At 45.0% G+C, this 11377-nt stretch overlaps 1 protein-coding gene across 1 annotated transcript; it reads left to right on the forward strand.

Annotated features, from left to right (window-relative positions):
- The first annotated feature begins 7726 nt into the window (after positions 1–7726).
- Positions 7727–11357, forward strand: LOC106941367 (proline-rich receptor-like protein kinase PERK8). The gene is made up of 3 exons (XM_015024360.1): positions 7727–7858; positions 8322–8894; positions 11191–11357. The coding sequence occupies exons 1-3, from the start codon at positions 7840–7842 to the stop codon at positions 11355–11357; spliced, it is 759 nt and encodes a 252-aa protein (XP_014879846.1). The 5' UTR covers positions 7727–7839.
- Positions 11358–11377: the final 20 nt, after the last annotated feature.

Consider the following 11377-nt stretch of genomic DNA (forward strand, 5'->3'; position numbering starts at 1 on the left):
TGAATAAAATGCATGAAAGAGAAATGCTAGATTATCAAGGGGAGAATTTCTGTCCAGTTATCTTTAAATCAAATCATGTTTATTAACACCAGTTTTTGTTGGTGAAAATGTAGCTAGCTGCTCATTTAAAAAAAAATAAATAAATAAAAAATTACATTATGAAGACAATGTGGAGGTTCATCCTCAGAGCTGGTTGTTGATCTGGTGGAGCCAGAGCTTCTTCTGAGAGGAAAGTCTTTAGGTTTCCTAACACCTGATTTCTCTGGCTTCCTCTTTCATCTTCATTTGCTTAGACTGCAAACATATGTTGAAGATAAAAACATTGATGAACAAGTTATAACAACAACCTCACAATATCAAAGTCTCTCTGTCATACGGAGCTTAATTAAAACCAGGTTAAGTTTATGAATAAAAGTATAAGTCGCAACAAACAGAGCCTCCATGCAGTTATAACATGAAGCTGAATATGATTGCTATAGTAATAATCATACAAGTCACAATAAAATTGATAAAATAATTATTTATGAAACCAACGTAAGCTATATCTTTACTGCACTGTTTATAATTAAACGAAGATAATTAATAAGCAAACTTACCGCTAGCTAGCAACACGTTAGCAGCCTTCGTCCCTTCGGGCTCCTTTTGTGACCCACATATCATTTCCATCGGTTGTTGTCCAGTTGTGTTGTCGTTTAACTCGGACTAGGACGTCACCAGCTTGAATTTACGTGATTAGAATATTACTTTACTGTATTTATGTCCACCGGCGAAATACCAGCTAATATTAGCTGCAGTGCTTGGTGTATGTAATGTAATGGAACTATTTATGTGTAAGGTTACATTGGAGTAGAACCAGGAAGTGACGTATGCAGTAGAGACGTTAGAGCCGCGAGCACACTGTTCAGCAACCCGAGAATGTGTTAGTGTTATGTTCAACATTAAAGACGTTCAAACGCAATACCGGTGACATCCTTGACTCGACATAGCACTACATGGTGTCAGAAGATGTCGGAAGATGGCAAAGTTCCCACCTCCAGAAGCCTTTGATTTTTCACGGCCGGAGCAGTGGCCTGAATGGCGGCAGCGATTTCAGCGCTACCGGGTAGCCACAAAGCTAAACCTAGAAGACGGCGAGGTCCAGGTCTGTACGTTGCTTTATTCTCTCGGGAAGGAAGCGGAACAAGTGTTCAAGACGTTCACTTTTGAAGAAGGAGAGGACGAAGAGGATTATGAGATAGTTTTAAACAAACTAGACAACTACTTCGTCCCCAAAGTGAACACAATACATGAAAGCTCGTTTTCATCAGCGCGCTCAGGGGGAGACCGCGGAGGAATACATAAGAACTCTCCATGAGTTAGCAGACACCTGTGATTTTGGCCGCGTTAAAGAAGAAAATATCCGAGACAGATTGGTCATAGGAATACTTGACAAAGAAACGTCTGAGAAGCTGCAAATGATGCCTGACTTAACCCTCAGTAAAGCGGTGGAGCTTGTGAGACAGTCAGAGCAAGTAAAACAGCACGTAAGCGAGCAAGGAGCTAATGCTTGTGCTAACCTGAGTGAAGTGGCTTACAAGCGCCAACAACACCGAGAGAGGCTGACACACAGCGAAAGTCATGCAAACAAAGCACAGAACACAGGAGGAGTCAAACCAAAACATTATCAAAATGTTAATAAAGGTCGCAAGTGCACAAGATGTGGTCGAGTACATGCAAAGAATGATAAATGCTCAGCTAGGAATGCCGAGTGCAGAAGCTGTAAAAAGCTGGGTCATTTTGCGGTCGTTTGTCGCTCCCGTGTGGTCAGTGAAGTTACTGCACCTAAAAGGAACATTGAAAGAAATGCGACATACTTTCTGGGAGGAGTCACAGACGTGGAAGATTCTTCAAAAGCTTGGACTGTAAACCTGCCAATTCAAGGTTCTCACATCGTCTTTAAAATTGACTCAGGGGCTGATACAGGTGTTATACCATCAGAGACATTTGAAAAGCTTGCCTTTAAGCCAAAACTAAGAAAACCAATAAACAAACTAGAGAGCCCTGGAGGCAAACTGAATTGTATGGGTTATTTTATAGCCACTACAATGAGGAAAGGCAAAAGATTCAGTTTTAAAGTCAACGTGATTAAAGGACCCCATGCAGCCACCTCCTGAGTCGCAATGTTGCAGTTGCCATGGGCCTGATAAAACGCATGGAGGAAATAAGAGCTCCAGCACAAATCAGTGAATCCTGTCCTGATGAAATAGGAAGGCTGAAAATCAAACCTGTTAAGATCACTCTAAGAGAGGGTGCAGCTCCCTATAGTGTGACAACAGCAAGGAGAGTGTCAGTTCCCATGTTACCAAAAGTGAAGAAGGAACTGAATCGTATGGTAAACTGTGGAGTGATTCAACCAATCTCAGATCCAACAGAGTGGTGTGCTCCAATGGTGCCCGTGCCAAAGAAAAACAAAGAACAAATTAGAATCTGCGTCGATTTGAAAGAGCTAAATAAAGCAGTCAAAAGGGAAAAGTATGTCCTACCAACGGTGGATGACATCCTGCCTAAACTGGCAGGCGCCAAAGTGTTTTCACTGTTAGATGCTGCAAGCGGATTTTGGCAAATACCACTTGATCCAGAGAGCACCAAATTAACAACCTTTATAACCCCATTTGGTAGTTACTACTTCAACAGGCTACCATTTGGTATTACCAGTGCCCCGGAAATATTTCAGCGTGAGATGACAAAACTCTTGGAAGGACAAGAAGGAGTAGCAACATACATGGACGACATACTCATTTATGCAGACACTCCAGAGCAACATGAAGCGAGACTAAAAGAAACACTGGACACACTTAAAGAAGCAGGGTTGAGGTTAAACCATGAGAAATGCCTCCTACGTCAGAAACAACTCCATTATCTTGGACACTGTATTAATGAACATGGCATAAGGCCAGATAAAGCCAAAGTCAATGCAATCACAGAACTTGAACCACCAAAGAATGTTTCCGATCTGAGGAGGATTCTTGGAATGATTCACTACTTGGGCAGATCCCTACCAAATCTTTCTGAGGTCACAAAACCTCTCAATGATCTGCTTAAAAGTGATGTGACTTGGACTTGGGACACCGCTCAAGAAGAAGCATTCAGTAAAGTGAAAAAACTTGTCACAAAGTCACCAGTCCTCGCATTCTCTGATGTAACCAAACCGACTGTTGTCAGTGCAGACGCTAGCAGTTATGGTTCAGGGGGGGTTTACTTCAAGACCATAATGGACAGTTAAAACCAGTGAGCTATTGTTCCAGAACACTCACCGATGCTGAGCAACGATATGCACAAATTGAAAAGGAATGTCTTGCAGCAGTCTTGGGCATGTGAGAAATTCGGCAGATACCTTTATGGCCTGAACTCTTTGACCTTACAGAGCAACCACAAGCCACTGATACCTCTCATAAACAGCAAATATCTTCATTCAGTGCCGCTTAGATGTCAGAGACTTTTGCTGAGAATGATGCGGTACAACCCCACAGCTGTGTACGTGCCAGGGAAAGAACTTTTAGTAGCAGATACCCTTTCACGCCACCCACAGGCATCCACATCTCATGACATAACAGAACTGCTGGAGGAAATGGAAGCGTATGAAGATGCAACACAACACTCTTGGCCTATTTCTCCTACCAAGCAGGATTTAATCAAACAACACACACAGCAGGATGTGACCCTTCAAACAGTGCAAACCTTTTTGCAGACAGGTTGGCCTAAAAACTCAAATAAAGTGCCGGAAGGTGTGAAGCCATATTCTATTACCATGTCAAAAGGCCTGCTTCTGTATAATGACAGAATTGTTATACCACAACAGCTACAGCCTGAGATTCTGCAGCGCATTCACGATGGACATCAAGGCATTGTGAAATGCAGAGAAAGAGCCAAATGTAGTGTCTGGTGGCCAGGATTAAGCAGTGAGATAAGACAAATGGTTACTGCTTGTGCACACTGCTAAGAGTCAAAACCCGCTCAGCGGAGAGAACCATTGCTTACTACCACACTGCCTAGTCGACCATGGGAGAGGATAGCTGCACCACCTACTCCTGCAACAGATGGACTGCCACAGGTTCAGAGTGAAAATGAGCTACACCCATCTTCTTCACCTGTAGAACCAGGGTGTGACTCTCCAGACCCGGTTAATCTTAGCTTACCTGGGACTCCAGTTCGTACAACTTCTAGTGGCAGGGCTGTTAAATTACCTACAGGATACGCTGATTACACCAACTGAAGAGGTTATTCAGCTATTTTGACCTATGCAATTATGGGCATAATTGTGAGGTTTATTCTGAGAAGGTGCTGTTGGGCTTGAGTTAAATATTTTACTTCAGCTAAGGCTAATAAAAAAAAAGAAAATCATTGGATGTTTGAAGAAGAAAGACGTGTTTGGAATCTCATGCTCTGTTAAAAAAAAGAGAGAGAGAAAACCCACTGTTAATTTGTTACTTTGTCTTAAAAGACTCAAAGAAAGGGTGATGTAATGTAATGGAACTATTTATGTGTAAGGTTACATTGGAGTAGAACCAGGAAGTGACGTATGCAGTAGAGACGTTAGAGCCGCGAGCACACTGTTCAGCAACCCGAGAATGTGTTAGTGTTATGTTCAACATTAAAGACGTTCAAACGCAATACCGGTGACATTCTTGACTCGACATAACACTACATAGCTAGCAACACGTTAGCAGCCCTTCGTCCCTTCAGGCTACTTTTGTGACCCACATTTAATTTCCATCTGGTTCTTGTCCAGTTGTGTTGTCATCTAACTCGGACTCGGACGTCACCAGCTTGAATTTACCAAAATTACTAACTATTATCAAGGCAAGGCTCTCTTTACTTTTAAGGCGATATTATGAAAGTAAAAATGGCAAATTTGAACAGTGTCTGTTACTGGCTTTCAAGGCTTTCCTTCTTTTTTAGGTGTTTTTTGAAAAACAAAAAATGAAAGTGTGCAATACTGCCACCATCTGGTCTGGATTATGAACTGCAGCTACTGCCGTTGACTTATAGATCTTACATTATACATTTGAAAATGGATTGGTTACTTTGTTAAACAACATCAGGATTATCAATTTTTTATTCTTTGCAAATTTAACAAAAATAGTAAAAGATTATTAAGGCACATAAAAAGGCATCTCACAAGTTAAATATATGAATACGTTGGTAATTTTTTTCCTTAATTCATTAAATGCTAGTGAAAAAGAGGCAAACAGTAGTTTGTAGCTAAGTAGTTTGTAGCTAAGCTAACTATATTAAATGTTTGATAATCTCACAGTCTACTCAACTCTCATGGAGAAAAACTGGGTTGTAAATTAACACTCTTGCCTTTTTCTTTCTCTCTCTATTTTTTGAAAACCTGATTTTATAACTTTTCTTAGCAGCATAGTGAGTAACTATACAATACAATGCAGAAGTCCACCGGTCACATCAGCAGTGAAAAAAATTTGTCCTGCAGAAGAAACAATAAGTTCACAATATGCAGCAAGACCCACCCCAACAACACACACAATATTTCCTATACCTATATCCAATCTGGGTTTTTTTAGGGTTTTTTTTTAAACTTTTTTTAAATTTTTGTTTTGGCAGCTGAAGGAGGAACAGCTTATCCTGCTTTCTCCCGTCCTTACTGATAACTATGCCTGTGAATTATTTTTAAAGTCACAATTTTTATGGTTACATTTACGTTATCGACATAACTGGATTACTTCAGACCTAAGGACTGGGAGATTTTCTCACTTTTATTTTTACCTTACTTTTCTTCACCTCCAAGTTGAGCTAGGGCAAAATGCCCCCGTCCGACCCCAAGGACATTAACAGTATTCTACAACGACTTCAGTTTTTAGAAACGAAGATTCAACGGCTGGAGGTGAACTTTGAGATCAACGCTACCTGTGGAAATGAAACAACTCTTCCTCAAACCAGCGGAGAGGTCGTACACCCTGCACCAAGCAGCTCACCCTGGATCACTCAGGGCGCCAAGCCGAAACAAAAGTCTTACACTGCAGATCCCATGAGACGACTAACGGGGAGAACCCCTCACCTGGACGAAACAGCGTGGCCGGCTCTGAGCCGAAACCCACCTTCAACTTCAACACCTGCTCCGCCAAAGAATAGCAAACAAGCAGCTGGAACCAAAACGGCTCCACCGACCCCGCTCCCAAGGACAAAGCGACCAGCCCAAGCCTCAAAACATTCAGACTCCGAGGGAATCCCACTGAAAAACAGATTTTCTGCACTCCAGCCAGAGCCTCTGAGTGAAAACCCACCTTCAAACATCAACAATGAGGCTAAACCAACACATCCACCCCACAAAGCTCCGAAGGACAAAATGACCACCAGGAAAACGAAAGGTATGCCAAGAGTGCTTATTGTTGGAGATGAGACAGTAAATGGAATCAGTCATGTTTGCAATCCCAAGAAAACCAGAGTGGTTTCTTTTCTTGGTGACACTGTATCTGATTTGACTCGCAAAGTGCTCTCTCTAACCACTGATCAGCCAAACATGGAGACTTTAGTTGTGCATGTTGGAGCCAACGATCTGGCAAAGCAAAAATCGGAGATTCTGAAAAAGGACTTTAATATTCTTCTGGACACTATGGGAAAATTAAAAATGAAGTTATTTCTCAGCGGTCCAATTCCATCGCCTCAATGGGGAGACGAAAAACATTCCAGGCTGGGCATGATAAACAAATGGCTGATTAAAACCTGCTCTGCCAGCTCAGTGACCTTCATCGATAACCTCTGGATCTACTGGCAGCGCTTTCACCTCTTTGGAAGAGGAGGACGCAATCTTAACAAACATGGGATAAGGCTGCTCACTGCAAACATTTTTCATTTTATCAACAAGAACAACAATGTGACCATCGCTTCAGAAGAACAGGCTCAAGGATGTCTGACTAGGATGGAAGCCTCCGCTTATCAGGACCCAAATGTCCCAAAACAAAGTGATAAAACGACTGGGGACAGAATGACTGGTTCCCCTCCTCCCCTCATCTTTCCCCCCTCCCTTTTCCTTCCCTCATCCCTCTCTGCTCCTACACTCACTCACAAGATCAGAGTTTCCCAGGAAGTCAATCACTAAAGAGAGCTGGGCTGCACCTGAGCCGCCTGAAGATGCTGGTGGAGGATTCGGGTCAGAAAGGAAGGCGGACGGACTCCTCCTCCTCCCAGCAGGATAGTATGGATCAACTGGTTCGCCTCGGCACGACTCCCCATTGCTCTAACATAGCAGACCTCACTTCATCTAAGCCACCTGCCTCTGACCTCCCTGAGGATCCAGCACTCTGCGTTTCTGAGGTCTGAAACCGGGGTCCAGATATTATTTTTACAATCGTCTTCCACCAGAATGTGTCTGTCCCCGGGCACTGCCAAACAGGACATTACCTGTCCGGATCACTACAAAGAAAGTTACAAAAAACAGAAATACAAAAAACAGCAGTCTTAATTCAAACCTCAGACTGATCCCGTGCCTAAAGGAACCTCAGACTGAAGAACTTTCAGCCCCCAAGTCATTTAAACTGGCTCTTTTAAACACCAGATCTCTCTGTGCTAAAGCTCTATTAATTAATGATTTCATCACCGAGCATAATATTGATGTTTTATTTCTGACAGAAACATGGCTGAATGACAAATGGAGTTAACTTGTTAACTTAGGTTAACAAGTTAACCTAAGTTAACTTGTTAACTTAGGTTAACTTAAGTTACCACACCTCCAATTTCCTAAGCAGCCCATAATATATACCCTGCTCGAGAGCCATTCCACGTCTGTTACATTGTTTGTCAACGACTACGTTGCTCGTCAACAAAAAAGTTCTACTTACAATGGAAGACGCTCTTTCTCTCCAGCCCGACCACTCCGACTTGGACGACCTCTTCGATCCGCCTCCAGCTGCCTCAACCTCTCCTCCCCAGGTCACAAAACAAGCCTCCGGCTCCAAAGGCCTCCGTTCTGTGATCTTCGACCCTCAAACCCAACTCCACTCCTCACAGTCAGCAGCACCTCTTCCAACCATGGTCCAACCATGGTCCAGCCATCGACGTCACATTCACCCCGCGGCCGAGGGATACGCCGCGGGCCCAGCCGTCGACTTCGTTCTCCCGGTCCCAGACGCCATTCCCAAATGCCGCAGCTCCAGAACACCAATCGTCTCCGCTACCTTCTTCAGGCGTTCTAACTCGCCAGCTCCTCAAAGGCTGGACCGTTGCCCGCCTCCACCGCTCATTAAAAGAAAAAGGAATCCCCTTCAGTTGCCCTGACAACAAATTGAGGCTCTTTCAATTGCTCTCCTCCTCAGGTCTGCAGTAAACGTCAGCCCCGCCGTCATCCGAATACCCCGGACGTCCAGGTTTTTCTCCAGCATCCTCTTCCTCCCTCGTCACCTCAGACGTCATCCGGCCCACGCCTTCGAGGCCCCTGCACCCGGCAACAGCTCCCCCTCGCGGGAGCCAGGTCGTATCACATCCCCCACCAAATGCACCCTGCCTAGCCGACCTCTCTCAGATGCTATCTTCGGCAATCGCTTCACAGACTCCTCAAATCCCGCCATCTCATTCTTCTCTCCACACCCCCTTCTCCTCCTCAGTTCTCCCCACCCCCATAAACGCCACGACCTCTGGTTCTTCTCAAGTTGCGGCAAATCCAGCTCAGTATAGCGCAGCAGGATTTTCTTTCTCATTCCCCTCTTCACTCCCCTCTAACCTTTTTCCTACCACTTCCTCTCTCTCAAATACCTTACCCCTGCCTCCCCCCCTTTCAAACACTCTCCCCAATGTTAATCATAATTTTAATCTCGCTACAGCAGTTCCTCCAGCTCAGTCATCCGCTAACGTACCACGGCCCTCCCCCATTTCTCCTCTTCGCCAGCAAATCCTGAATGGTAATTATGTCGATCTAGCACTTCTCCTGCAACCTTCTCTGATCTGTTTTTGTCAACCTAGAGAAATTAATACAAACCAAGGTACCATGCAATTTAGTAATTCTTTAAGTTCCCGTTCCAAAGACCTCACACCCGTCGAATTCGCTCTCGCTTTTTCTCTTTACAGAGACACTATTTGCGCAATCTTTCCAGATTGCAGATCTGAATTCGACAACTATCTCTCCATAGTTCTTGACATGGCCCTACGGTTCGGGGGCACCAGGTTTTATCAATATCACATTCTTTTCGCCAATCAAGCAGCAGGTCGCTTGCAACAGTTTAACCTAGGCACTTACTGGGGTTCTCTCGATTCCGAATTATACTGCCGCATTTTTGCCGCCCGCGCTTCTCTCTCCTGCAATCTTTGCGGTGCTCCATCTCACCCAGCCACAGCCTGTACATAGGTCATCCCTCTCCGCTCTCGCGCTCTTCCTCGCGCTTCTTCTACCTCCAGCCGTCTGACCACCGCCACCCCCCTCATCCCCTCATTCCGAAGTCTAGCGAACCTTCTCCCTCCGCCAAAACCCTTACGCATAGGGGAACCAACAAAAGAGGTCGCCCCATCCTGTACCAAGGAGGCAGGATGATCTGCAACAACTTCAATGACCTCGGCTGCTCAAGCTCCAGTTGCCGGTTGCTGCACGCCTGCTCCTTCTGCGGCGGAGCCCACGCAAGACACACCTGCCACCATAATCCCACTTCTTCAGCAGACTGACTAGGCCGCCATTTCTCCACTCCAGTACAGGTGAAAGCTCTCGAAACCGCTCTCAAGCATCACCCAGACAGGGAATTCGTTAACTTCCTCATTAATGGTTTCACTCACGGTTTCCACCTGGGCATAGAAATTATTCCAGATTCTACCTACCAATGTCACAATCTTCAATCCGCTCTCTCAGATCCCGACACAGTCGACTCTCTCCTCGCCGAAGAAGTTAAAAAAGGGTTCGTTATAGGCCCCTTTTCTAGGTCACCTTTCCCCACTTTTCGCATCAGCCCCATCGGCATCGCCACTCGCAAATATTCACGTAAAAAAAAGGCTAATCATAGATCTTTCAGCCCCTCACAGCTCTCATGTTCCCAGTATCAATAGCATTATTCTGTTCCCCGACTTCTCCATGCAATACGCAACCATAGATCACGCCATCAAACTCATTCGGTTAGCGGGTCGCGGCGCCTGGCTCTCCAAAGCCGACATCACCAGCGCTTTCAAAGTTCTACCTATTCACCCGACTTCTGGCGCTTCTTCGGCATAGTTTGGAAAGACGCCTTTTACTTCGCCGTCCGCCTCACGTTTGGGTGCTGTAGCAGCCCCAAAATTTTCGATTCCCTGTCCGAAGCCCTCTGCTGGATCCTTATCAATACCTATAAACTCCCTTACGTCATACATCTTCTGGACGATTTCCTGGTCGTCACTCCTCCATCTTCCCCTTCTCATTCCGGTCTTAACGCCCTAACTCATGCCTTTTCCCAGCTGGGAGTTCCCCTCTCAGAGGAGAAAACTGTCGGCCCACGGACCTCCTTAGAGTTCCTAGGCACCACTCTAGACTCTTCATCCTTACAAGCTTCCCTATCATCCGAAAAGATCAACCGAATTACCTTAATACTGTCTAATTTCTTACTCGCCGACAAATGTTCTAAACAACAGCTGCTCTCTCTCCTCGGCCATCTAAACTATGCTATTTGTATCATTTCGCAGGGTAAATCCTTCATTTCTCACCTCCTGTCTAAAGCGGCCAGCATTCCCTCCCTTCACGGTTCTCTCACTATCGATCGCTCCTGCAAATTAGAAATGCGCTTGTGGCACTACTTTCTTTCATCCTGGAATGGAATTTCTTTCTTCTACAACGATTTCCTCACCTACCCCGAAAACATCCAACTCTTTACCGACGCAGCTCCCTCAATCGGTTTCGGCGGTTATTACAAAGGAAAATGGTTCGCCGACAAATGGCCGCTCGAGTTTCAGTCTCTCCAGAACGCTTCGGGCTCTCCTTCTTCCGCTCTCTTCGAACTTTACCCCATTATCATTGCTGCGATCCTTTGGGGTCACGAATGGTCTAAAAAATCCATCCTCATTCATTCAGACAGCACGGCAGTAGTAGAAATCATCAATAAAGGCCGCTCTCGCTCCCCCGAAATCATGCAGTTCATGCCCAGACTTACTTTAGTTTCTGCCCAACATCAGTTTCTCATTCAAGCCGCTCATATTCCCGGATCAAAAATCTGCATCGCTGACGCTCTTTCTCGTTTTTCCTTCCAGAAATTCAGACTCTTGGCCCCAGATGCAGAAGCTCGTTCCACGCCGGCTCCTCCGTTTTCTTCAGCCATATTCAACTGAACCCCCCATTACCTGATCTCCACCGAGCATCTCAAGATTTAATCCTTAGCAGCCTAGCTCCTGTTGAGAACGAGAATCTCAATCGATGAATCATAATTTGTATTGACAC

Source organism: Poecilia latipinna, unplaced genomic scaffold, assembly GCF_001443285.1.
Source record: "Poecilia latipinna isolate Pla-1442-1.1 unplaced genomic scaffold, P_latipinna-1.0 Scaffold3627, whole genome shotgun sequence".
NCBI lineage: Eukaryota > Metazoa > Chordata > Actinopteri > Cyprinodontiformes > Poeciliidae > Poecilia > Poecilia latipinna.

Coding starts and splice junctions, on each gene's coding strand:
- LOC106941367 (XM_015024360.1), top strand. Junction 8,895..11,190: donor TCGCCAGCAAATCCTGAATG/GTAATTATGTCG, acceptor TTTTCCTTCCAG/AAATTCAGACTCTTGGCCCC.